At 39.4% G+C, this 26,872-nt stretch overlaps 1 protein-coding gene and 1 pseudogene across 1 annotated transcript; both read right to left on the reverse strand.

The window, feature by feature from the left end:
- LOC114478825 (zinc finger protein OZF-like) overlaps positions 1-8,357 on the reverse strand; it is a 33,523-nt pseudogene extending 25,166 nt beyond the window's left edge.
- Positions 8,358-8,894: 537 nt separating this feature from the next.
- Positions 8,895-25,334, reverse strand: LOC114479338 (zinc finger protein 501-like; the record flags this gene model as incomplete). Its single annotated transcript, XM_028472991.1, has 3 exons — positions 25,116-25,334; positions 9,863-10,271; positions 8,895-9,694 (listed from the first exon to the last, which is right to left on the reverse strand). Coding segments are annotated over exons 1-3 (1,278 nt in total), but the record flags the coding sequence as incomplete, so codon positions are not given.
- Between the last annotated feature and the right edge of the window lie 1,538 nt (positions 25,335-26,872).

The following is a 26,872-nucleotide window of genomic DNA, read 5'->3' on the forward strand; positions in this document are numbered from 1 at the left end:
AGAGGAGGAGGAATAAAAACAAGACAACACTGACTACAGATGAGAATACACAAGAAGGACTGTTCAGAACAACTCAAGAATGTTTGACCAGAGAGACATGTAAACCCATGTAAATTTGCGATGGTAAAACAAAAAAAAAAAAAAAAAGTGAATGTAACCATGTCGGAAATAAACTGAATAAATAAAAAATAAATAAAAATAAATAAACTCATGCAGAGTTTTTCACTAATGCACATGCTTTGTTTCTTAGTTGTATTCAGATTCACAAATGCACACAATCTGTTTCGCAAATATATATTTGATGTAAATTGAAATATAAATTCTGAAATGCACACGTTCTACTTCACAAATATTATTTTGAGACACACATGTAATATAATCCACAGATTATGCAAATTGCTGAATGTGCATTTACAAAACTGCTTCTGTGCAGTGAAACATCTGTGTATTTGTGAGAGAAATGTGTGTCACCAATGGCTGATAAAAGTGATTGACAGATTCATCCAACCAATCAGGTGTGTTTGCTTCTTACATTTTATCCACACTTTTAAACCAATTGCAGAGCTACTGATATGTGCGTGTGCACGCCCAGTGTTTAAACAAGAACAAGACACACTAGACTACAATGGTGAACAGAAGAGACAGCATGGAGAGACTTAAAGGCTGATTTAAGGTCTCTGTAAAATCCCCCTCCGTAGGCGCAGACCCCTCCCCCCATAACCTTACGTGCGCCTCTCAAGAATCCTGACTAGTCAGGATTGGGCTGTGATTGGTCAGCTCCAAACCTCAGCCCTGGTCTCTGCCTTTTCTAGTCACACCGCCATGTTTCAACTTTTAGCGTAGCGATACGAGACGAGAGTTGTTTCTACAGTGGATTGAGTCACAGAGAGAGTTTTGTTATTTCCTTTCATCAATCAATCAATCAATCTTTATTTGTATAGCGCCAAATCATAACCAATGGTATCTCAAGGCACTTTACAGTAGAGCAGTCTTAAGGACGGACTCTTCATTTTATGGATACACACATATGCATATATACGTATATACACATACATATGTATCCCACACCCAACATGAATTCATCATGGCGGCAAGGAAAGCCTTCTGTTAAGCAGCAGGAACCTTGTGTGGATCCCATTCCTATGATGAACAGCCATCCACGTTATGCTGTGTTGGGTGTGTGCAGAGGAGAGGGTGGAGACAGAGCCGCTGAGACTCTGTAACTTCACACTAAGGATCCCACGGACCTACAAGACAAAAGCCAGAAGGAGTACAGGAGCAAACACACAAGGGAAGAAGCAGACATAGAGGGAGTGCTTGAGAGAGGAATGGGACCCTCTCCGGTCCCTCTCTAACCTAAATGACCTCTCTCTTAACGCCCTCTCCAACCTCTCTCCAACCGAGCATGCCAGACCCCCCCCCCCCGGCAGTCTATGCCTATTGCATCCTAATTATGAGCTATGAGCTGGTTCCTAACTAAAAGCTTTACCAAAGAGGAATGTTTCGAGCCTAACCTTAAAGGTAGAGAGGGTGTCTGCCCCCTGAACCGTGGTTGGTAGATGGTTCCAGAGAAGTGGGGCCTGATAACTGAAAGCTCTTCCTCCTATACTACTTCTAGAGACAAATGGAACAACGAGTAGTCCAGCATTTTGAGAGCGTAGTGTTCTGGGGGATTGTATGGCACTACAAGCTCCTTGAGATAGACTGGTGCCTGTCCATTTAGGGCTTTATAAGTGAGAAGAAGAATCTTGAATTCTATTCTATATTTTATGGGAAGCCAATGCAGAAAGGCTAATACAGGAGTAATGTGATCTCTTCTCCTAGTTTTAGTCAGTACACGTGCTGCAGCATTTTGAACCAGCTGAAGTGTCTTAAGCGACTTGCTCGGGCAGCCTGCTAAAAGAGAATTACAATAATCCAGTCGAGAGGTAACAAAAGCATGGACTAGTTTTTCGGCGTCGCCCTGACACAGGATAGATCTGATTTTAGCAATGTTACGGAGATGAAAGAAGGCAGTTCTTGAAGTTTGTTTTATGTGAGAGTTGAAGGATAAGTCCTGATCAAATAGAACCCCAAGGTTTCTAACAGTTGTGCTTCGTGCCAGAGTAATGCCATCTAGGGCAGTTAGGCTCAGTCTTGTCTGAGTTGAGAAGAAGAAAATTTTGGTCCATCCAGGCCCTAATGTCCTTTAGACAGGCCTCAAGTTTAGATAGCTGATTTGTCTCACCTGGCTTCATTGATACATACAGTTGGGTATCATCAGCATAGCAATGAAAGTTAACAGAGTATTTTCTCATAACATTACCAAGGGGGAGCATATAGATACAGAATAGGATTGGACCTAGCACAGAGCCCTGAGGAACCCCGTAGCTTACTTTAGTGTACACAGAAGACTTATTATTCACGTGTACAAACTGGTACCTATCAGATAGGTAGGACTTAAACCAGTTTAGGGCAGTCCCTGTGATTCCAAGTAATTCCTCTAATCTCTCTAGTAGAATATAGTGATCTATAGTGTCAAAAGCTGCACTAAGATCTAATAAAACCAGCACTGAGAGTCGTCCTTCATCTGAAGCCCAGAGTAGATCATTAGTTACTTTAACTAAAGCAGTCTCTGTGCTGTGTTGAGCTCTAAAACCTGACTGGAAGTCCTCGAACAAGCTGTTGTTTTGAAGAAATTCACAGAGCTGAGCCGCCACAACTTTCTCAAGAATCTTTGAAATAAAAGGAAGATTAGATATAGGCCTGTAGTTTGCTAAAGTGCTGGAATCAAGAGTAGGTTTTTTGAGAAGGGGTTTGATTACAGCTACTTTAAAGGACTGTGGCACGTAGCCTATTGATAGGGATATATTTATTGTCTCCAACAAAGATGGGCAGACCAGGGGAACAACTTCTTTAAACAGCTTAGTTGGGATCGGATCTGAAAGGCAGGTCGATGGTTTGGAGGATGAAATAATAGAGTTAAGTTCCTGAAGTCCTATATGTGTGAAACAGTTTAGGTTAGGCCTATTTACATTTAATGGTACAGCAGGCCCAGGTGAAGGCAGGGAGTGGCTAGTTTTATCTCTAAACTTATGAATTTTATGGTTAAAAAATGTCATAAGTCCTCACAGCTGAGGGCTAGAGGAATCATGGGCTCAATAGAGCTCTGACTTTGTGTTAGCCTGGCTACAGTGCTGAAAAGGTACCTCGGATTTTTTTATTTTCTTCAATTAGTGAGGAGTAGTATGTAGATCGACTATGTCGTAAGGCTGTCATGTATTTACTATGGCTTTCTTGCCAGAGTATTCGTGACTCCTCTGTTTTATTGGAGCGCCACATTCTCTCTAATTTACGGGTTGTTTGTTTGAGTGTGTGAGTTTCAGAGCTAAACCACGGAGCTTTCATGGCTGCAGCACGTGAACCATCGCCAAACGGAGTCGATCACAGACAAAAGGTGTGTGTTTACTGTTATTATTACTACTAGTGCCTCTTCTCTGTACCTACAGTGTGTGTGTGTGTGTGTTTCATTAACAGTAAACAATGACCAACATGCTATGGAGGATGACAGAGGAGCAGACATGACGTTATGTTTAAAGACATCTTTACAGCGCTGTCCCGCTCCAAGTCCCCGCTTCCCAGCGCTGTGGACCAGGTGACCTCGCTGCTCTCTCTCCGCTCTACGGTGGAGTTGGGGTCTCCTCACCCCCGGCATGACTGTTGACCGGAGCAGTTGACAGTCTGCTCGATACACTTTTATACTTTGTTTACGAGTTAGCTATGTTTATATTCAGTAATAAAGTTCATGTTTTGAAACAGTAGTTTTAATGTTTGTGTCCAACAAAACACACATGGTTAGGTACAATAAGTCAGTAATAATCCAGAAATAAATTACATTTTAAGATGCTTAAAAAACATTTTTCTGTGACCGGAAGATAAACAAGGGTTTTTTAATGCTCATTTGTAACAGGACACAGCCACACCCCCTAGCAGCAGAGCAGCCAATCGCATAGCGAGGTGTTCCCTCCACACTGAAGTAAAAGGGCCAACCTCTGCGTTATGTTGACGACATGCCCCCGGCGTAGATCCTGACGCTGAACCTTAAGCCTGGTTTAAAGTTCAGCGTCAGGACTTACGCCGGGGGCGTAACGTGATGCAAGTCTCTCCATGCTGTCTCTTCTGTCCACCATTGTAGTCTAGCACGTCTTGTTCTTGTTTGAACACTGTGCATGTGCACATATCAGTAGCTCAGTAGTGTGGAGAAAATGTAAGAAGCCATATGATTGGCTGAAAGCAAACACACCTGATTGGCTGATGAATCTGTCAATCAGTTTTATTGACCCGCAACAGCACAGAAGCAGTTTGTAAATGCACATTCAGCAATTTGCATTATCTGTGGATTTATATTACATGTGTGTCTCAAATTAATATTTATGAAGTAGAACGTGTGCATTTCAGAATTTATATTACAAGTTTACCTAAAATATATATTTGTGAAACAGATTGTGTGCATTTGTGAATCTGAAATACAACTAAGAAACAAAGCATGTGCATTAGTGAAAAACCCTGCATGAGTTCATTCATTATGATACTGTTCTGATTCCATAAAAAACAATCAGACAATCAAACACAGCATAGACACTGTATAAGAGCTATAAAGGCCTCAGCATGTTGGAGCAGAGTTGAAGGTGATAGAGTTCAGCATTCATCCCTACAAAGTAGTGAGTGAATGGAAGCTACACTAGTTTCTCTGCTTCTGTGAGACACACTGATCTAATCTAATCTGAGAAGAATCCATGGAAATGATCAGCTCCATCTCTCCTGTTAAAAAAGACAATATTACTCCCTATATTCCTTTAATATTAGTTTGAATTTTATTTAATATCTTCCTCTAATAATCTGTTTTGCTTGTTCTTGTTGAGCTCTATTCTTCCATAAATCAAAAAAGTCGTGCAGCGGCGCTCTTTTAGGCTGTGTGCTATTCTCCTCCTATACGTAACTGTCAACCATCCCAGTAACGCCCTGTGGGTGGAGCCTCCCTGAATATGGGCGTTCCCATTCAAATCTGGCCTTCCGCTCATGCTCTCATCTTCTAACCATGGAATAAGTGCAGCGCCCCCATAAGGTAAAACATTATATTACACTAGAAATATGGACTTAGTTACAGTTGAAGCCACACAAACTCATCATGTTGCAGAAGAAACTCCCAGAAAGAATTGATCCACATGAACTCTGTCCAGAGGTGGTGTCTGTCTCCTCTGGATTATAACAGGATTATTTCCTCAAACCTGCAGATCATCACACATGGTCACGCTTTAGTGCAGGTACCGTATTGATGATGATGATGATGCTCTGATTATTTCTGAATGCAGGAATGGAAGATGTTAATAAAATCAGGCTTTCTACACAAACAAACGTTAATCTGAGGGAAAAAAGGAGAGATTTTAATGAGGACTCAGACAGAAGAATCCTCTCACACTGCAATAATCTGATCAATAATCTGATCAAATCAACATGTTACATTGTAAATCAATGAAGGCGTTTCAAATTAAAAGTGAACTTTATCATTTTCATGGATTTTAATGACATTTACAATCGTTGGGAAAAACTCCGTGTTCCGTGATTTCTAGACAGTCCTAAAATAATGACATCATCACCCAGTCCGCCTCCTTTGCTTCAGACCGCCTTCATTCACTGACTACACGCTTTTGAGCTACTTATGCGCGGTGGGCGTGTCAGGAACCTGGACCGGAGAATACGAGCAGGAGAGAAGAAGAACGTAACTGAAAGTCCAGATGTGAGAATAGACCCAATACTTACACAATGACTCAGTTTCCAGAGGAACCTTCACTTCCTGTTCTTAGATCCATCCAGTGGATATTCTTCTCATGGGAACCATGTATGTTTGATGGAGGATTATCCAATGAAAGTCTCTCCCTCTCTCTGACATGTTTCTCTGTTCAAAGAAATCCAACACAGACATTAACACGTCTTTATTTAAAGGAACAAAGCTTCACTGGACATTTGATATCATTACATTTACATTGATTTAAACATTACATCAGAAGGAACCAAAGGAGATTTAAGAAGAACTTTAGGATTTATCATGGTTACATAGAACATTGTAAGTTCTAAAGAAAGGCTGGACAGGCTAAAGAACAGATTAAAGAACATTTCAGAGTTAGAATAAATCTATGAGCTGTAATCACAGAGTTGATAGAAATGTAAATATGGTGATAAAATGGGAGTGTTTGGACACTTTGGGCTCCCCTTCCCCTGATATTCATTCAGCACACTGCATGATCCATTCACAGGCTTTAGGCAGGGTTTCCCTGTCAGGAACCATTTCATCACATTCACTTCAACTGTAGAAAAACATACTTTATATAAAACACATCACATCTAAAATCAAGAAAATACTATTATGTGATGTTTTAGATACTCATTTAAAACTCATTACAAATATTATTTTCTTTACAAACACAGAGAAACGAAACAGAATCAAAGGTACATGATGAAGATGGTCTGCATTAACACAACGTTCTGATTATTACATCTATTGGAATGTTACTAGTTTTATAGACTGTAGAGAAGGTGAGTAATGTACAGTATTATGTAAAGTATACAAACACATGATAGACATCAGACTGTCTTTCATATAGAACATGTCAAACTCAGGGCTCAGGTCCCTAATCCGGCCCTTTAGATCATCTATTTCAGTCTGCAGGAGAAAGTGAATTATTGTGTAAATTATAAATGAATTCAGTTGTAGATATCACAACTCCTCTAAAAACTAATCATTTGAATTAAACTTCACAATATTTACAGAGCTCACAGTTTTCTCATGGTGACATCACATCATGTGAATCATTTTAAACTCAAATTTTGCAAGAACTCTCAACTTTTGAAAGTTATGCATTTTTTCCTAAATTATTCCACAACATTTCAGAAAATTAAAGCAAAGTTGCTCATAAACAAAGGCTGGTTTTCCTATAATCTGCAGTCCTTTGGACCCCAAACTGGTCCGTATTTGAACCATCAACTAAAATGAGTGTGACAGCCATATAGTTAACATTAGTGTATAACTAGTACAGTGCCCGTCGGAAGTATGCATTCATGTGGGAGCCTAAGTACAGTTGTCAAATATGGCCAAATGAGAATATGTTTGAAGGTTGGATGTACAAAGAGGTGTACATACTCTGTACTCTGTGGTGTTAAAAAGGGGTTTATTTGCGGGTGCAAAGTAAAATAGTGTTGCGATTTCCATGGTTGATTTTATGGGACATGTGCATGATAATTGTTTGTTGTTTTTTATACTCATTTTTATCATATCTTGTTTGATATATTTTTTTTGAATGTTTTTGGAGTCATTGTGTATCTTTCTGTTGTCTTTTCGTGCATTTTTTATATATTTATTCTCTTTTTTTGTCATTGTAGTGATTCTGGAATCTTTTTTTTTGTAGTTTTGTGCATTTCTGTTGTCATTTTAGTGTATTATGAGTCATTTTCATGTTTTTGTTGTCATTTGGTGTATTTTTCTGTAATGGAGTAATTGTGTGTGTTTTTGGAGCCTTTTTGTATATTTTTGGGCATTTCTGTTGTTATTTTGTGTACTTTATGTATAAATATTGTTTAGTTTTTTTTTTTATTTTTCTCTTTTTGTATATTTTTATTATAAATACTGTGTGTGTGTGTGTGTGTGTGTGTGTGTGTGTGTGTGTGTGTGTGTGTGTGTGTGTGTTTCTTACACAGGCATCATGCACATAATGTGTGTGTCTACCTCTATCTCCTCCGTGCGTTAGCTCCCTCACACGTGCGCGCGCGTCATGCCCCTAATCGTCAGGTTGTTGAGAGATTAAAAAAAAAAAAAAAGAGAGAGAGACCCGAAAGTACCACGAAAAATAAACATTTGTTGCAACTCTCTCTAAACGGCTCTGTGTGCGTTCACCATGTACATCCTGGTGTAGTGCACGCGTGCATCAGCCGTGTGTGAGTGTGTGTTTACATTGTAGCTGCTAGCATCTTTCTTAACACATAGAATAATAGAAGAAACATCACCCTTACACAGAACAAAAAATAATCATAGTAGAGCTGTGTTGTGGACCCATCCACTCACTAAAACGATACATTCCTCTGTTTGGAGAACCAGAATGTTTGTGATATCGTCGGCTAATGACCGTCAGCACAGCCACCGCCCACAGTCATGAGACGAAGGAGGAAGTGAAGTCAGCGACCGGAGATTTAAAGGAAATTTGCAATCACGGGAATAATATTAAATAACCAGGAAATGTTAATTAAATGACTTTTAGCGGTACAAAAACATTTTTAATATTGACTTTTTTTTTTTTTTAACCCAAACAAACTGCGACACGGTGACGTCATGAACCCGGAACCGGAAGTAGCGAGCTCAATACCGCGCTCTTACCGAGGGAGCCGTAATATTAAAATTAACGTTTTGACCGTTTTGCTTCACCAAATTACTCCAAAATAACAGATGCACACACTTGGGGTATTTGGAACCCACTGACTAAGTTTCAGGTCGAACTCATACCGCGTCGGGGAGATATTTGCTCCTCACACACACGCGCACACAGACCTTTCTGTCATTATAGCATAGATAAAAATAATAATGTGAATCATTCTTCATATACATCATGTATGAATACAGAAGCTATAGAATGTATATACTGTATAGAAAGTGAACAAAGGGAAACTTCTTCCTGCTTCCTTTTCAACTGATCATTGTATTGATCTTTTCTTTCAGACCACACCTTCAAAGATTAACAACTTCCTGAACTGTTGGTGTTCATTTTCCAGCTGACAGCAGGTTTATGTTGGAATCCTGTGCAGCCTGATCACTGGGTTCTCAGTCTAACACTGGAACCAGAAGGTGTCGTCACCATCCGTGTGTCACTGGCATCTGAAGATGATTCCTGCTCCATGTCTCCATCCACACAGAGATGTGATTGGAGAACAGATGAAGTGCTGAAGGTCTTCCCACACTCGTCACATTTGAAAACATTCTTCTCATGAACACATTGGTGGAGACAAAAGCCTAATTTGCTCTTGAAAGATTTTCCACACGTGTCACATTTATGAGGTCTTTCTGATGAGTGGCTGGTTTGATGATGTTTTAACTGATGATATGTTGTAAAAACTTTGTCACACTGGTCACAGGGACACACTTCATGTCCAGTGTGAGATCTCAGGTGGATGATGAGGGAATGTTTCTGTTTATATATGTTCCCACAGTGGTCACAGTGATACAACTCTGATCTGGAGTGAGTCTTCATGTGCTTCGTTAAATCTGATCTGTGTGTAAAAGTCTTTCCACACTGTTCACATCTGTGAGCTTTGATTCCACGGTGAATGAGGACATGTGCACTGAGGTGTCCAGATCGACTAAAACGCTTTCCACATTCCTCACATCTGTATGGTTTATATTCTCTGTGGACATTCTGATGTTGTAGTAAGTCACCCTTCTTCGTAAAAGTCTTCCCACATTCATCACACGTGTGTGGTTTCTCTCCACTGTGAACAAGCTGATGGTCTTTCAGGTACTGCTTAAGAGCAAAAGCTTTTTCACATTCGTTACATTTAAACTCTTTATCTCCAGTGTGAACGACCCTGTGTTTTATTAAGTTAGAACTGTTGGTAAAAGCCTTTTCACACTGGTCACAGCTGAACGGTTTTTCTCCAGAATGGATCCTTTGATGTACAATGAGGTGTGATTTTAAGGTAAATGCCTTTTTACACTGGTCACAGCTGAATGGCTTAGCTCCAGAATGGATTTTTTGATGTACGGTGAGGTGTGATTTACTGGTAAATGCCTTTTCACACTGGTCACAGCTGAATGGCTTAGCTCCAGAATGGACTCGTTGATGTATAGTGAGTTGTGATTTACAGGTAAAGGCCTTCTCACACAGGTCACATTTCAACTTTTTATCTCCAGTATGAATGACTTTGTGACTTATTAAGTGAGCCCTCTGGTTGAAAGCCCTTCCACACTGGTCACAGATGAACGGTTTTACTCCAGAATGGATTCGTTGATGTACAGTGAGGGTTGATTTGCTGATAAAGGCCTTTGCACACTGGTCACAGCTGAATGGTTTTTCTCCAGAATGGATTCTTTGATGTTCAGTGAGGCTTGATTTCTTGGTAAAGGCCTTTCCACATTGGTCACATGTATGTGCTTTGGCTTTCACTCTAGGCTGGAGCTGCTGTTTTTGTTTTGGCTGAGCTTTGTTGTCCTGAGAGCGTTGAGGTGTCACTTTGTTCTGTCTTCCAGAGTCCTGTAGAACAGATAGAGATTAAACACAGAGAAGGAACCAAACAAACATTTGTTTCTAAATGTGTTCCCTAGAAAGAACAGTGACTGATAAAGATGGATCAGACCTAGCATTAGGCTTCAGTAGAAGCTCAACTTCAATAGAACATCCACTTGGACGTCAGGAACCAAAGCTTACCATCAGAACATTGACCAGTGTTTTTCAACCTTTTTTGAGCCACAGTGCATTTTTTACATAGAAAAATCCTATGGCACACCACCAACCAAAAACATTATAAAATGACAGTTTTTAGCCTAATAATGACAATTTGACTTAAAGGGACTTATGAAAAATCTCCTTTTGCAGTGTTTTTGAACACATATGAGGTAACTTTGGTGTCCACCGGCACAAAAAATGTGAAATAAACCCATCCAGTCCTTTGTGTGGTCTCTGTAAGTCTGATAACACAGAGAAAAGTGCTTTGTTTCAAAATTTCTCAGTTTCTGACTTCTCAAAAGTTCATTCAGATGATAAAATATATATTCCAGGTATGCCAGCTTCACAGACTCATCACTTGCAAGTACTTTGTGTAATTGGTCTTATCATTTGTTAGAAACACTTTCAGTTCCTCAAGCAGCTCCCACACGGGTCAGCACCGTGTCAAGCGACAACCATCGGACCTCCGTATGGAGCAATAAGGTTTTATGATCCGCTCCCATTTCTTCACACAAAGATGAAAATGTGTGACTTTTCATAGGCCGTGTCTTTACAAAGTTTACCATCTCAAAAAATGAGAATATCATGAAAATGTTCAATATTTTTTTTTCACTCATTTCAAAAAGTCAACCCCATATATGGTATAGGCTCATGACACAGTGAAACATTTCTAGCCTTGAGTTCCTGAAATTTTGATTATTATGGCTTAGAAATAATGAAAACCCAGAATTCAGTGTCTCAGACAATTTGAATATTATGAAAAAGTTCAGTTTTGGAAAGTCATGGTGTCACACCTTAATCAGCTAATTAACTCCTGAGCCTTTAAATACTCAGTCTGGGTCAGTAGGCTACACAATTACGGGGAGGACTGCTGACTTGACAGATGTCTAGAAGCCAGTCATTAACACCCTGCACAAGGGGGGTAAGCCACAAAAGGTCATTGCTAAAGAAGCTGGTGGCTCACAGAGTGCTGTATCCAAGCATATTCATAGAAAGTTAAGTGGAAGGAAAAAGTCTGGTAGGAAAAGTTGCACCAGTAAAAGGGATGACCACAGCCTTGAGAAGATTGTCAAGCAAAATGCATTCAAGAATATGGGGGAGGGACTATACTATCTCCTTTCCTCTTCACCACCTACACTACGGACTTCAGCTACTGCACTGAGACCTGTCATCTCCAGAAGTTCTCTGATGACTCAGCAGTGGTTGGATGTATCAGGGAGGTTGAGGGGGGGTGGAGTACAGGGCTGCTGTAGACAGCTTTGTCACATGGAGTGAGCTGAACATCCACAGCTCAATGTGACAAAGACTAAGGAGCTAATTGTGGACCTGAGGTCAGACCTGTCTCCATCCAGGGGGTCAGTGTGGACATTGTGGAGGAGAACAAATACCTGGGAGTGGTGACTGACAATAAACTGGACTGGGGGAGGAACACTGACTCCCTCTACAGGAAGGACCAAAGCCTCCTCTATTTTCTGAGATGACTGAGGTCCTTTAACATCTGCAGAAAAATGCTGAGGATGGTTTATGAGTCTGTGGTGGCGAGTGCAATCCTCTCCGCCAGTGTTTCCCAACCAGGGGTACGCGCACCCCTAGGGGTACGTGAGCACATTGCAGGGGGTACGTGGAAAAATTAGGAATTTATTTATTTATTTATTTATTTTAAAAAGCATTTATTTCCAAGATAAATAAATGCTAAAAAATATCATGTCATTTAATAAGTCCGTCAATAAAATGATACGTGTGTGCTATGACTTGTTTCCCTGAGGCTTTTGGTGCATTATATTAGTGTAATTGTGGCATTTTTTCTCTATTCTTTTTTTAGCATGATGTAATTTCTCACCTTGTTTTTGTTTGCATGATGCATTTACAAGTTGAAATCTGGTATCCATGGTAATGATGACAAATAATTGAGCATCATTATCAGTTTACATCATTCCAGTGTAAAATGTACCAACTTTATAGTATAGCAGTAGTATAGGTGCTTGGTCTGTTAGTAGTCCTCTGTAGAATGATGTCTGGTACTGGAACATATCTGTATGATTTACATCATTTACGTGTGGTTGATTGTAGTTGGTTTTGGTAATATACTTTGGTAAATATTCAATTACATAGATAAGAATTAAAAACACCTTCAAAATCTAGTTTTTTTCAAATTTGGTCTGTGAATTATTTGTACCAGTGACTCTTTTCTTTGTTTAATCTTCTTAAAGATAATGTTTATTTAATTCAGATGAATTCAGTAATGTTGTGAATTTTAAAATGTATTATATTATTGGGAAAATGTTTAGAGAGAATGATTGTTTTCCTTCAGTTGCAGCCGCCAGATATTAGTTTGGACCAGCAGAGGGCGCTGGTAACCCAGTGTTCGGTTGGGATGCAGTTATTTTGCGCAGTGAGGGAGAGATGCTATGCTACCAGACAGAGCTAATAGAAAAACCTGACTTTTAAAGATATTCACGCAGAGCTGCCAAGCATCACCCTTTGAGTGTGACAGTCATCAATTTCACCCATTCTCACACCACACGCCACACTTGACATTTCTCATGCTTTTATTTCCCCATTCAATACTCTGTTTATTTTTTCATGATAATGAACTTTGGTCCTCGCGGTACTCATGGTAATACCCATTGACATAATCAACCTAATACTACACAAAAATACTTGAGAGAAATTAGGCTTCCTATGTACATTTCTCAAAGGTGACTGGTATGAGCAGATTTGGCAGACTGTCTCGTATTGCCAAGTTGGTCAAATAAACAAATAAATGTATTTTGTCAAAATTCTTGTTACAGTTTTCATTTCTAATTTCTGGTTGATTAAAATTAGCATTAGGAGGCCACAGTGCAGGGAGAGCCCCTGGCATGGAGGTGAGAACATCAGTCCTATTGTAGAAATCAACGGAAAAACAAGCCAAAGCCATGTTAAAAAAGGACACTTTTTTTTCGCCGGAACGCATCAGGTCACTAAAGTCTCACTCCTGTCATTTTCTGAAACTTGGCCACCCCTTCACGTAACATAACAGACATTCACATAACATTACAGATATTCTTTCCATGTGAAAAGAGTAAAGAAGCATTCATGAACATGTTTAAGAGTAAAAAAGGCGGCCAGAAAGAGAGTAATAGGTGATTCCGCCCACTGCCTAAGCTTCTGGAAATTCCTGTATTAATAGAAGATGATTACTTTTTCTGGATTTCTTTAAAGCTTTTGATAAACTTGAACACCAATTTCCTCGGGAAAACTGTTGCTGGAACCCATGCAGACCTTGTAGAGAAGGTACAAAAGACTGCACACAAAGCAGGCTCTCACTTTGCTCTGTCATGTATGAAGAGCTAATTGAAGCAGAGACCAAGAGCACTGTTGCTGGTAGAGAGTTCCTGGAGTGGTGGCAATGGGACAGCATTGGTGCACCATGTGAACCAAAATACGGAAAGTGTCGATGTGGGAAATGTCAGGCTGGAGGCAAAGAAATGACACTGGTGGAAGAGAGAGAGCCGGAAATCATAATGCAAGGTCTCGCTTATGTAAATGCAGACGCACACTGTGATACTCCTCATTGGGATACAAAATTGAAGATCCAGCCTGTCTTCCCATCAACAAAACAGCAGTGAAATATACATTTCTGAGGACAGAAAGGCAGCTGAGAAGGGACCCAGAATGGCAAAAAGCATATAAGGAACAAGTGCATGAGATGCTAAAGAGGGATGCAGCGAGAAAACTCTAAAAGAAGACACTGCTTGAATGGACAGGACCAGTGTGGTATGTGAGCCACTTGGTTGCACCAAACCCCCACTCTATGACAACACCCATTTGTCTGGTGTGGAATAGCAGCCAAAAGGACAAAGGTTTCAGCATGAACTATCTACTACTGAAGGGATCTGATGTTCTAAATCCAATCAGAGCAGTTCTGATCAGGTTCAGAAGAGGAGTGTACCTAGTGGAGGGGGACAGACTTCATGTGATGACTGCAATCAATTTCTCAAAAAGGAGGAAAAAGATGAGAGAATGAAAATCTTTTGAAAGAAAAAGTAAGAAGGAGGACAACTGATCCCTTAACAAGAAGATAATTATTAAGTCAAGCGGCTAGCCTCTACAACCTTATTGACCTTGTCTCACCAGTGAAACAAAGAGGAGCCATACTTGTTCAGAAGGCATTCCAGGAAACGGGTACTAGAAACTTGACTTGGGATACTTGGGACACACCACTCTCACCAAACCTAAGAGAAGAAGCAATCAGGGTGTTTGAAGAACATGTACAACTAAATCAAATCACCTTTCACAGAAGCCTCACACCAGCAACTGGCTTGGAAAGCCTTGTGGGGTAACAGTCTCAGATGGAAGTGATAAAGAGTTTTGGTGCTGTGGTGTACTTCAGGTGAGAAACAACAACAGTTGTGCAAGTCAGACTTATTAAATCAAAATCAAAGCTTACATCACTTGAGCAAAAGGGAGAAGCAGTTAGAGTGGAAATTTGTGGTGCAGTTTTTGCAGCAAGGTTAAGAAGATACGTTGAAAAGCACAGCCGGATGGAGATTGGCAAATGGTTCCACCTACTCGACAGTCAAACTGTGTTAGGAGCAATTCAGAACAACAGTTACGGCTATCAGACCTTCTTTGCAAACAGAGTTGGAGAAATACAAGAGTCTGGGTCTGTTGGAGACTGGTGGTGGATACCAGGCCAATTAAACATTGCTGACATTCTGACCAGGGGAGCATCTCCAGAAGATCTCAAGGAAGGGTCTGACTGGGAAGAAGGACCTTCATTTCTCAAGAAGCCCATAGGAGCTTGGCCAAAAAAGTCAGCAAAAGAAATGTGCTGCTTCAGCCAGAGAAAGTATTGAGAAACTGGAGCGAAAGACTTTCTCAGCAGTAATGACCAGAAATCATGGGGAAGCTAAGTTGGAGGATTCAGGTGACTCGGTGATAAATCTACTGCTTGTGCGAAAATTCAGCAGTCTAAGTAAACTTGTCAGAATTATCGCCTGGGTGGCAAGGGCCGCCATGAAGGAATAACTTCAAAGTATCAGACTTGACCCCAAGGAAAGCTGAGTGGGAGGCAGCTCCTTCAAGAGAAGAAACTAATGAAATAGCAAAAAACGCTATACTCTCTGTTATAAAATGTGATTATGCACAGAGGAGTCTCTTCCTTGCAACCCAGAATGAAGGTACCTTTGATGGCACTACAATCAGTAGGCTGACTGTGTACAGGGACCCAGAGTCAGGGCTGCTAGTCTGTGGAGGAAGAATCTAACTTTTAAATGAAGACAAAGTTGCTGCCTCTGCTACCATTTACAGCTTGGATATCCACCCTCATCGCCAGAGAATCTCACCAAGCAAATCATGAAGAAATAGCTGGAACGCTCTTGAGAATGAGAATGAAAGCTTGGATCATCAAAGGTTGAATACTGGCTAAAAAAGTTGTGAATAGGTGTGTGCTGTGCAGAAAGGCCAGGGCGAAAAGATGTAAACAGATCATGAGTGAACTCCCTCAAGAACGCTCCTCCCCATCAAGACCATTTGAATTTACCACAATTGACCCATTTGGACACTATGAAGTAAAAGATGATGTGAGGAAAAGTCAAGTTCAAGGTTTGGGGTATCATTTTCTGCTGCATGGCACCCAGGCAATACACACAGATGTGGTTGGTGACCGATCATCTGAAGGATTTCTCATGGCGTACCAAGGGTTTACTGCGTTGAGGGTCCACTCAAGTAAAATGTGGTCAGATCCTGGAAATAATTTAATTGGAGCAAAGCCTGCCCTCAAAGAGCTTTACACATTTCTGAATAGTTTGGGCATTTCAACAAGTAGGAATGAGGCTACAAAACGAGGAACAGAGTGGAACTGGAAGATCCATCCTGCTGAGTCGCCACACAAAAATGGAGCCGCTGAAGCTGGTGTCAGTATTTTGAAAAGAGCCCTATGCAACTTTAGAGGAAATGGTATCTTCACCTGGGGGGAATTTCAAATGTACCTTTTTATGGCAGCAAACCTTGCCAATGAAAGGCCCATTGATGCGAGAACACAGAGCAGGGAAGATTGTATTGAGTACATGAGCACTAACTCACTGCTTCTCGGCAGAGCTGCCTCAAAAGGAGACCCAGGAAATTTTGAGTTTGAAGGTTATCCTACAAAAGATTAAGGGTCATCCACTCTGAACTGGATACATTTTGGAGGAAGTGGAGTCAGCTGGCCAGACCAAATGTGTTTGTAAGGAACAAGTGGCACACAAGGGAGAGAAACGTGGCTGTTAAAACTTAAATAAACCAGTTTAATACTGAATCATTTTTTTAATCTAAGTAGATCAACTAGTGACTTGTATTTCTTTGAAATAATGTAATGTGAAAATCTAGAAGCACATATCCTAAGTTTGTATTAGCAAATTATCAATAAGTAAATGATCAATTATAAATGTTAAAATTATTACATAATGATAAAATTAGGCTTCAGTGTTAGTTTAACATATTTAGTTTGCTATATTTGGGCCGAGAATGGTTTGAGTAAATAGGCTGTATGATGTATTATACTGAATATTAATGATGCTTATTTTGTTTAGGTTTTAAACCTGTTCAGCAGCTCGTCTGTTTATTCTACTCAATTCTCTGAAAATGAAGAAATAAATGAAAAGAAAGAAAATTGAAAGAGAGCAAAGAACTGAGTTGTCCTGTTTCCTCATTTGTCGTCTCTGCCCCTTCAAGTCTGGTCAATCCTGCATATAATCCAGAGTGACTTGACAACCACTATTAGTAAAAGTATATAGCACCATATTTGTCCGCCGTGTTTGCACTGAAAGCACTCCACATTGTGCTGCTATTGTGAGAATATTAGGGTTTAAGTAAACATTGAAATGTAATAAATATTGATTTCAGCACGTTTGGATCGATTATTATAAATAATGAAATCGATCCAAAATCAATTAAATCAATATTTTTACTCAGCTATAAGGTCCAGTGTAAAGTTTCCACAGTCTGTGATGATTAAGGCTTCCATGTCATCTGCTTTACGGAGATGTTGATTTCATTTTCCAGCAGGACTTGGCACCTGCCCACACTGCCAAAGGTACCAAAAGCTGGTTCACGGACCATGGTGTTACTGTGCTTGATTGACCTGAACCTCACAGAGAATATGACTATTGTCCAGAGGAAGGTGAGAAACATCAGAGCCAACAATGCAGATGACCTGAAGGCTGCTATCAAAGCAAGCTGGGCTTCCATTATGCCTAAGCAGTGCCACAGGTTGATCACCTCCATGCCACGCCCCATTGATGAAGTAATTCATGCTAACTGAGGCCCAACCAAGTATTGAGTGCATAGGAATGAATATACTTTTCAGAAGCCTTACATTTTTGTTTAAAATATAATTTTTTTTATTGATACAAATTTCCCATGACACTGGATTTTGGGTTTTTATTATCTCTAAGCCATAATTACATTACATCCTAAACAGTTTTGGAAGCAAATAAACAAATTATCAGGTAAATCTAACTCTGGAACTCATAATATGCTTATTAATGATGTAATTACTAATGACTCTGGTGCGATTTCTTCTGCCTTTAGCCAACATTTTTCACAACTTCCACAGGTCCATTCTCCTCCCCATGCTTCACTTTCTTCCTCTGATGCTCCATCTTGCAGCAGTTTCTCATTCAGTACAATAAGCCCAGCTGTAGTAGAACAGATCATAAATCAACTTTCTCATAGCAGTGCTGGTCCAGACGGCATTGAGACCAAGTTTATCAAGCTTGCCTCTCATGTTCTATGTTTTCCTTTAGCCGATCTGTTTAACTTATCATTTAGTACATGTGAAGTTCCCTCTGCCCTGGAAATGTGCAAAGGTCATCCCCCTGCATAAAGGGGGTGACACTAGTAATGTAAATAACTACAGACCAATCTCTATGATTAACAGTATTGTTAAAGTCTATGACAAAATAGTCTTTAATCAACTATCAGAACACCTCTCAACCAATAACCTCTTATCTCCATTTCAATCTGGCTTTAGAAAACACTTCTCTACAACATCTGCTTTATTAAATTTACCAATGATATTTTTTCTGGCTTTGACAATAATCTGCTTACTGGTGCTTTATTTATAGATCTCACCAAAGCGTTTGATATGGTCGATCACTATTTGCTTTTAGACAAGCTTCATTCTATAGGCCTGGATAGGTCTTCACTCCTCTGGTTCAATTCTTACCTTCATCATATGCAGCAGCGTGTGTTTTACAATGGCAGCTACTCTGAATTTTCATTTATTGAGAAAGGTGTTCCACAGGGTTCTGCTTTTGGCCCACTTTTATTTTCAATATTTATTAATGATCTCCCTCTTCAATGCAATGACTGTAACATCCAACTTTATGCTGATGACACCGTGATTTATTCTGCAAAATCCAATATCTCTGACATTAATCACTTTATTCAGCATGACTTTAATGCAGTTCAATCCTGGCTACAATCTAATAAACTATTACTCAATAACTCTAAATCAAATTTCATGTTGTTCCAGAAGCGGGTTCGCCCAGTTTCAGCTAATGAGATTAAACTCACTTTTTCTGATTTGTCACCAGTGCCAGTTGTTGATCAGTTCAACTATCTTGGTCTATGGCTAGACTCCTCACCAGTGACGTGCCCTGACCACTAGGATTGGGTAGGCACAAATCAAGACCACAAATGACTGTCTTTTCTTTTTTTCCTGTCTTTTTTCCCCCCTTGTCTGCACATGCTGTCAAAGGTCAACACTACAAGAAGTGCCATCATTATGAGACTCGGACAGCGGAGCTGTCTGCGGTGCTGTAACCACGTCTGCACCCAAATTAACGTAACACCCAAAACCTTTACAACAATAAGTTTATGCACTTATTCAAAATGTGCAGCACCACTTCCTCTTACGTCATGCTATTTACGTTGTTATTTTTCATAAACACCATATTTTACCATATTCACACACCATTCAGCTCGCACAATGACCACCGCTGTAATCACAGAGAGAGAGAGAGAGAGAGAGGAGAGAGAGAGGAGGAGAGAGAGGAGAGAGAGAGAGATATTAAACATTAGACTTACTTTATTTGAAGATGAAGTCCATGCGCCTGTCTTTCTGGACAAAGATGTCGATCACAGCAGTGTAAAAGTCCGCTGTTTTGGCCTTCAGCTTTATGAGTCTCTCTTTCTCAATGGATATGAGAGCCAGTGATGAAAGTCTTGCTTGCTCTGTTCTGTTGCGGATGTAAGTTTTGATGCGTTTTAAAGCAGAAAATGACCTCTCCACTGATGCTGTGGTTGCTGGAATGGTCAACACCAACTTCAGCAGACCAGATCTTGTCGGTGATGCCACGGCCCCCAAACAGCAAACACGGGAAGCAGAACAGCCGGTTCCGTGAGGCGCAGCCACAAAGCCATTCTTTCCGTCTGTACCATTCACTTTGGAAAGTCCGCACACTTTTCTGAGATTTCTTTGCTGAAGGTCTGGTAGCTCAGGTGTTGGTCTCCCATCTTTTAAAAGCTGTCGCTTTTCTTCAAAAGAAAGTTGTGAAAATTTATTTATCCTCTCCATCGCTGTCATCCAACCTGTAGTGTAATCCCGCCCGGGCGGTATCCTGCCCACTAGATGTGGCACGTGATATTTGTTTTGTATTCACTATGCACTGTGCGTACGTATTGGATTAACATAGCACGGTTACGTCCTAAAGGCAGGGTAGCAATTTGCCTTTTTGCGTAAATGGTTTTCATAGTGGGTCCGTGGGGAACTGACTGCGCATGCGCAAACATCCGTTCACGTGTATGGAGCTAAACTTTAGCCGCTAAAGGCAGAGCAGCAGTGTGCCTTCGGGAGAGGTGTGTCCTCCTCCTCGTAATACAGGAGTATGCAGCATCTCTGCCGTTCCAGGAAAGAGGTGCATAGCGATGTTTAGTCACTCATTTGGGCTATGAAAAGCACAAAAATGCTGACACTTTCAAAACTTATAGGTACTGTAGGCTATCGGAAATTAAAAAAAAAAAAATAAATTACGTTTTTTTTTTTTTTTTTAATGAATATGTCATTCATTTAAATTCACCCTGGGTAGGCACTGACTACCTTGCCTACCCTAACTGCCGTGGCATCACCGACAAGGTCTGGTGAAGTTGGTGTTGACCATTCCAGCCACCACAGCATCGGTGGAGAGGTCATTTTCTGCTTTAAAACGCATCAAAACTTACAGCCGCAACAGAACAGAGCAAGGAAGACTTTCATCACTGGCTCTCATATCCATTGAGAAAGAGAGACTCATAAAGCTCAAGGCCAAGACAGCGGACTTTTACACTGCTGTGATCGACATCTTTGCCCAGAAAGACAGGCGCATGGACTTCATCTTCAAATAAAGTAAGTATAAAGTTTAATATCTCTCTCTCTCTCTCTCTCTCTCTCTCTCTCTCGTCATTACAGCGGTGGTCATTGTGCGAGCTGAATGGTGTGTGTATATGGTTAAAATATGGTGTTTATGAAATAACAATGTAAATAGCATGACGTAAGAAGAAGAGGTGCTGCACATTTTTATAATACGTGCATAAACTTATGGTTGTAAAAGGTTTTGGGTGTTACGTGAATTTGGGGTGCAGACGTGGTTCAGCACCACAGACAGCTCCGCTGTCCGAGTCGTTGTCATTTTTCCGTGTGTTCCAACACAACAACGGATGCGCTGCTGTGGACATGAGATATATCTTGTTGGGAGAGGAGGCTATATTTAAAATTGTCATTGCTGTCTCATAATGATTGCACTTCTTGTAGTGTTGACCTTTGACAGTATGTGTAGACAAGGGGGGAAAAAAAGACAGGAAAAAAAAAAGAAAGTCATTTGTGGTCTTGATTTGCAACGCCGTGCCTACCCAACCCTAGTGGTCACGGCACGTCACTGCTTACAATAGTCTGTGTAGATTTATCCTCCACTGTCCCTTTAGAACTCACCACTGCCAAATGTATGAACATGTGTCATGGTTCTCTCTGGCATCTAGACGACAGCTTCACTGGCTATTATTTATATTTAAATGTATTAATTTAAGTTTTCCTGATCATTTAAAACAATATATAATTCCTTTAAGATCTTCATACAGTTTGCGTCATGCTGATCAACCATATTTTGTAGTCCCTAGAGTCAAAAAAGAAGTCGGTAAATTTTCATTCAAATATAAAGCTCCATTTGACTGGAACATTCTCCCATTATTGATCCACTCTCTAACCTCTGTCTCTGTTTAAAATGCTCTTGTCCTCCATCTCCAGAATATCTGTCAGTGTTTTTGATCATAGGCTATGTAACCTAAACCTTTTTATTTATTTAATCTAATGAAAAGTCTTACTATCATTAGATAGATACTATTAATGATATCACTTTTATTACTTAATTATTTTTGTATAAAATATTTACTGTTTTGAACAACTGTCAAATGTATACTGTGTGTGTGTGTTGTGTGTATGTGTGTGTGTCTATCTATACTTTGTTGTATTTATTATTTTTGAAATACTGAATTCCTGTATTGTCTGCTCTGCTGTATCTGAATTGAATGTCTTTATGTACCATGAGATTAAAAACAGCCAACTCAGTAGCAGTGCAAGAATCAAATAAACAACAAATAATAAAAAATAGGACATAAATAAATAAATAGATAGTACAGGAAATGAGGTAAAGTGAACAGTATGTACATTTTGTATTTAAAAAGTGGCTGAGCAGAGTCCGTGGGTATGAATATGAGATCAACGCATATATCTGTCATCTTATGTAAGTTGAGGACCCCCTCGAAAACGAGATGTTCCATCTCAAGGGGCTTATCCTCCAATAAATAAATAAATTAAATAAATAAATAATCATCAAAATGTCAAGAAATAAAGGCTTGACATATTTCACTCTATGTGTCATGAGTCTATATCATTTATGAAATTAATGACCAAAAATATTCAACTTTTTTCATGATATTGTAATTTTTTTAGATGTACCTGTAGGTCAACCATGGCTGTGGCTCCAGCGCAAACACGTGCAGTTTTTCCCATGTAAGTCCTCATTGGTGGAGATATTCCGATGCAGGGTTTTATAGGGTTTTATAGGCCTGGAGGGCCACCAGGCTTTCTCGCCCCACCCGCCAGGCTAAGCGTCACTTGTTTATTTAGTTTAAATAGGTTTTTTTATCGTTCAATAGTCTTCTTCAAGCTGTGGACGGAAGCTGAACATAGTTTTTTCATAAGGAGTGGCTCATCTACCTTCTATATATCTGTGCTCAGAGCTGAATGCATGTTACAGACGTGATTAGAGGGAGATGTATCATCATCAACATTCCCATTGGTAAGAATATGTCCATGTTTACTGGGAGCTCAGCGATGTCGATGCCGCTCACACACGCAAAGTGAACCAGTCTAAGTTACTCCGTCAGATCCACCCAAAGTTCCCACAAACACGGTGACTGTGGTCTATTAACTAAGCTAAGCTAACCCACCGACACATAAGACTGGGCTAAGTGCTAATGCTAACCACTCATGAAAGGAAGAGACTAGTAAAAAGATCTTACTGTCATTAAAACACAAAGAGCCACAGATTTATTAATGGTCAGTTTTAACACTTTTATGAAAGATAAAACTATCGTCACTATTCCTTCGTCCCAACTTGTGAAACACAATATTTTTAATTATATTTCACGTGTTCACAGATAAAGCTGGTCCCTTTAGACAGTAATGTAAATATTGTGATTATTTACACCAGAATATCCCATTAGTAACTCTCAGTAATTAATGATCTGGTTTATTTATAGTAAATCAGAGATATTTATCAACCATTACTTTATGTAACTCATTATCAGATATTTAATAAACTACATTCAGCAGCAATAAAAACACTATTGGAGTTATTTTTTGCTTTTCATGTGCTTTTTATTTATTTATTTATTGTTTTAGAAAATAATGTTTTTATAAATTAGGAAATAAATAAATTATATACAATAACACTAATGCAGTGACCCATAAAATATCAGCTCATTAACTCTATGAGTCAGCAGATATTGTAGCGTTTTTAATGTGTTAATGTTATTACTGAAGCACATTCTAGTGTTGATTTATTCAATTTAATTTGTGTTTGTAAGGAACCTGTTTACACTTTAATTTGGGATTTTTTATATTTATTTTTTATTATTTTATTTGTGGTAAATTGACCCAGGCCAAATTTAAAAGATTGTAGCAACATAGAGCAAATAATTGTAAGATTGGTCATCCGATTAGTTGATTAATCACTTTAATAATCAATGACTAGTCGACTATTAAAATAGTTTTTTTTAACAAGTTCAGCAACGTGGTAGCTAGGTTGAGGGCTCACTCATTCAACTTTGTGGTTCTTCTCATAAAAATGACCTGCTTTTCTGTGTTTTCATGCAGGTGAACAAAATAGTCCACGTGTTTGTTTTGAAGTGGTCAGGTGTTTGGTTTGGAGATGGTATCTAAGCTTACTTAGGACCATAGCACTGTTGGACAGCTTTTCATCACACACAGAGTACAATGGATCAGTGTCGTCACATCCCCAGTGAAAGTAAATCCAAATGAAAAATATCTTTTCTGTACGAACTCAAGTTCACTGTCATTGCTTTATTTTTGATTCCCTCCCATACGAGAGCTTTCATCAGGGTCTGAATTTTGTCCCAGGCTCTGCTCAGAGAGTTTTCAAAAACTTCTCCATCACTGTCTATCACGTGTTTCATGCATCACTAAAACTGCATCATGTCTCCAAGACAAATAGCTCAGTGCTGCCCCCTACTGAAGCAGAGGACAATTACTTTTAAAGCACAGTCACTTTACAATGGCATGATATTAACATTTTGGACAATTAAGGAAACTGGATAATTTTCCACGGCCCACGTTACAATATCTCACGGCACACTGGTGTGACGCAGCACACAGGTTGAAAAACACTGGACCAAAGCATCACTGCCTCCACAGCTCAGTAGCAGAGATGGACATTAGCATTAGCATTGTCTCTGATCAAATGAAGGCATTTGAAGCTTATTTACATCTTATTAAATAATGTAGAGAAAATATGAAGAGAAGCTCAGATTGGTTTATTGAAAAGGATCAAAATAACAAGTTGTGCTTTGAATGGTAACCTGTCTAACTGATGACCTCCTAATGATTGTGTTGCTATAGTTGCTGTTTGTAACTGTAAGCTGTTCCTTTGATGTCTAAATAAACTCTGCACTATGAGCTCAGAAACAAGTCTTTTCACAATAAGAGTCAGACTAGTGTTGTGTATGAGATAAGCTCAGTTAAAGGCAGTAACAGAGGCTAACGCTGCTAAAAAGTCAGATCAGTGATGTCACACACAGTGAGAACAAGTTGATCTGAACTGGTTCTAGAGCCACAAATGGAAACAATAAAAGTCTAACAACAACATGTGATTCTTGGAGGATCTTCTTATTCACACACTGCATTATTAAAGAATATGTGTAAAAAGCTGACATTTCTTATCAGGGCTCATCATGTTATGGCTGATCTGTTGTTGTACTTCCTGTCTGTGTCATTGAGCAGTTTGGAGGTCACATGTTCCACCAGAAGTCCAGCTGATGTTCAGCTTTAAAGGTGTCCTTCACTGGTTACACATTCACTGGTTTTCTTCCACGTTTGCTTGAAAAACTTCAATCCACTCTATTTCTCACCTTTTCTGAGGAGTCCATGTTTGCTGTCACGGCTGAGTGGTTCCACAATCCTCCTTCAGACGCCTCCATTCACCATCAGCATGGAATCAGCTCCACTGAAGGATGGAAGAGACAGAATGACATGAAGGATCTAGAAATATTCATCCATACATCCTTTGCACTGTTATCACTTTGAAATGGACTAAAAAGATCAGTTTGTTCAGAGATCACATGATGTGGAGGAAATACTTTGATTTTGAGGCTGAAGAATTTAAATTCCCATGGATTAGTTCATCTTCATGGAAACACTTTGACTTTGTTCTGCAGGAACAATGAACCTGATTGGCTAATGACCTGATAGCTCCTCCCCTCCTCTATTCTTTTTAAACTAGGGCTGTCCCAGTACAACTTATCACTTCAGATATGATTCTGATATTCCAACCTTGGGTATTGGTCGATCTGATATCAGTGCAAATCATACATATATTTATGACTTATTTTGTATTGTAGAATGTTAAATATTGACTTAGTGATAGTTAAACAGAGAACAATAATCAGCAACAGCAGGGATGAGAAAAACTGACTTATTTATTAGAAGAGCTGGAGCGGAGTATGGAATGGACTGATTGGATCAGTTTTTCATGCCAGTTTAAAGTCATTGTTTCAATATTGACACTGTGAACCCTTTTAAACACTTTTTCTGTCCATTTTTGCAACTTTTACCAATTTCTGTATTTTATAAAAATACTCTTTCATCACCTTTTCCACCATTATTGGTCAGTTTTAACCAGGGTTGGTGTCAATTACATTTTCAGTTACAGTTACGTTTTCAATTACAATTCAATTACAGTTACCAGCATTTTTTCACATTACAATTAAATTGCAATTATTTTTCATCCCCAGAAACTTAATTATAATTAAAGCTTCAAGCAGCGATGAACGTGTCCTCACAACCACACACATGTCATAAGTGGTGCACGTTGAGGTGTGTTACATGTCAGGGTGTGGCAGAAATGTTAAAGTGTTGAGACGTACATGATCATTTTCAAGGATTATTTCACAAACTTTCTTACAATGTTCCGTGTAAATATAATGTCTATGATTTCCTTTTACCAATAGGTGGCGCTATGACTATGAATGACGGTGGGTTAAACCATAACTCATTTTATGGCATACAAATGAAATCTTTAGAGTTAATTAGCATCTATTAGCTCTACAAACTCTTAATAACGTCCATAAGCGTCGCACATCATCCTAGTGAACAGGATGCTAAGAGGAATATTTACATCTATTAAAATTACCTTTTATTGTTATGATTGGTTTTATAACAAAACTTATTTACTTATTTTATCTAACGTTTGGATTTATTGGGAATTGTTTGTATTTTATTTAACGTAACGTGTAAAGCAAATTCAGACATTTTCTTCTAAACACATTAAATAGATCATAAATGTTTTCCTTAAAACATGTAAAAAGTCATTCACCAACATTAATAATGTAATTATGGAGCTAGGGATTCACAAACTGTTTCACATTTCTGTGTTCAGGATTTAATGGGCGGGTCACAAATCATAGCCACGTTATGTAATAGAGCAATCATTAGCATAAACCCGCCCCTGCTGATGAAGCACACCAAACGTCTGTGGCCACCAGGGGGCGCAGTTTAACCTCTAGCCAAAAACAAACCACATATTCTGACTCAGGGAATAAAACGCATTCGCTGGTGCCACATTTTCTATTAAATGAGCACTTTTTTTGCCACTGCGATTGTGTATTTT

This window comes from Gouania willdenowi, chromosome 17, assembly GCF_900634775.1.
Source record: "Gouania willdenowi chromosome 17, fGouWil2.1, whole genome shotgun sequence".
NCBI lineage: Eukaryota > Metazoa > Chordata > Actinopteri > Blenniiformes > Gobiesocidae > Gouania > Gouania willdenowi.